This window comes from Diaphorina citri, unplaced genomic scaffold, assembly GCF_000475195.1.
Source record: "Diaphorina citri unplaced genomic scaffold, Diaci psyllid genome assembly version 1.1 scaffold11067, whole genome shotgun sequence".
NCBI lineage: Eukaryota > Metazoa > Arthropoda > Insecta > Hemiptera > Psyllidae > Diaphorina > Diaphorina citri.
Window position 1 is genome coordinate 1 of NW_007388440.1, and position 1,744 is coordinate 1,744.

General features: G+C 40.7%; 1 protein-coding gene across 1 annotated transcript; it reads left to right on the top strand.

Moving 5' to 3' along the window:
* Positions 1 to 42: 42 nt before the first annotated feature.
* Positions 43 to 1,735, top strand: LOC103522773 (glucose dehydrogenase [FAD, quinone]-like; the record flags this gene model as incomplete). Its single annotated transcript, XM_008487866.1, has 1 exon — positions 43 to 1,735. A coding segment is annotated over one exon (1,693 nt), but the record flags the coding sequence as incomplete, so codon positions are not given.
* Between the last annotated feature and the right edge of the window lie 9 nt (positions 1,736 to 1,744).

The following is a 1,744-nucleotide window of genomic DNA, read 5'->3' on the forward strand; positions in this document are numbered from 1 at the left end:
TATGTTGTACACAATATTCACACTTGTGTCATATCTATCTAGCACAAGTCTTTCTATAAATGTAAATGAATTCGATTACGCTGTCAAATCTTACATCGAGGATGGCATATTCGAACAACTAGAGTACAAGTCATCTAACAAAGATCAGGATTTACTCCTAGAGTATGACTTCATCATTGTAGGAGCAGGACCTGGAGGATGTACTGTTGCCAACCGGTTATCAGAAATACCTCACTGGAAAATACTTTTATTGGAAGCAGGGCATTATTTTAACTATCTAGTGGACATCCCTGTACTCAACACTAATTTAATATTATCTCCTTTGAACTGGGGATACAAGACTGAAAAAGAAGATTGCCGTGCATGTTTAGGACTGAAGGGCCAAAGGTGTCCATGGCCATCAGGTAAAGGTGTTGGAGGAACTAGTCTGATCAACACCATGCTTTACACAAGGGGCAACAAAAGAAATTATGATGATTGGGCAAAACTCGGAAACTATGGCTGGAGCTACAACGAAGTACTACCTTACTTCAAAAAAGCAGAACGGATACAAATCTCAGAGCTTCAGAATTCATCCTACCATGGAACCCAAGGCTTTATTGGCGTTGACTACACTGAATATAACACGCCAATGCTGGATGCATTCCTACAAGCTGGCATGGAGGCTGGGTATCCACTTGTAGATTACAATGGAAAGACTCAGACAGGATTCGCCAGAGCTCAAGCAACATTGCACAAACGTTCTAGGCGATCTTCAGCCAAAGATTATATTGATCCAATCAAAAAACGTTGTAATTTGACAGTTAAAGATTCCAGTTTTGTTAAGAAGATTCTGATAGATCCTGTAACTAAAAAAGCATGCGGTGTATTAGCTACTATTAAGGGCATTGATCATAAAATTTTAGCTAGAAAAGAAGTCATCCTTAGTGCAGGAGCATTCAATAGTCCAAAGTTACTCATGCTTTCAGGTATAGGACCACAAGAGCATTTAAATGATCTAAACATTCCAGTCATAAAAAATCTGAGAGTTGGTGAAAATTTGCAAGAACATTTAGCTATGGCTGGATTAACATTTCTGGTCAATCAGCCCATAGGTCTTCTGCAAGACAGGCTTATAAAAGAAATGCCTAAGCTTTTTCCTGAATGGTACTTTGAAGGCAAAGGTAAACTAACAATGTTAGGCTGTGAAGGTTTGGCATATGTGAATACCAAGTACAATGTATTCCCTGATGATTTGCCGGATATTGAATTCATATTCACAGCCGTGTCCCTAGCATCTGATGGTGGGGTGTCTCTCAGACAAGAAATGGGCATCACTGATCATCTTTACAACAGTGTTTACTCCTCAGTGGATCGTAAGGATTCATGGAGTATTTGGCCTATGATCTTGTATCCTCGCAGTAGAGGAAAGGTACTTCTCAAAGACTCACATCCACTGACCCCACCTCTAATTCACGCGAATTTTTTCAACGATACCAGGGATTTAGATGTTATTGTGGAGGGTATTAAGATGGCTATTGAACTTAGCAAGACAAAGGCTTTCCAGTCCATCGGCTCAACACTACACAAAGCTCCTATTCCCGGATGTTCTCAATATACCTTCGGTAGTGATGCCTACTGGGGTTGCAGTGTCCGACACATTACTACTCAACTTCACCATCAATGTGGTACTTGTAAGATGGGACCTCGGTGGGATTCTAGCGCTGTGGTGGATCCACAACTCAAAGTCTATGGGGTCGATAAT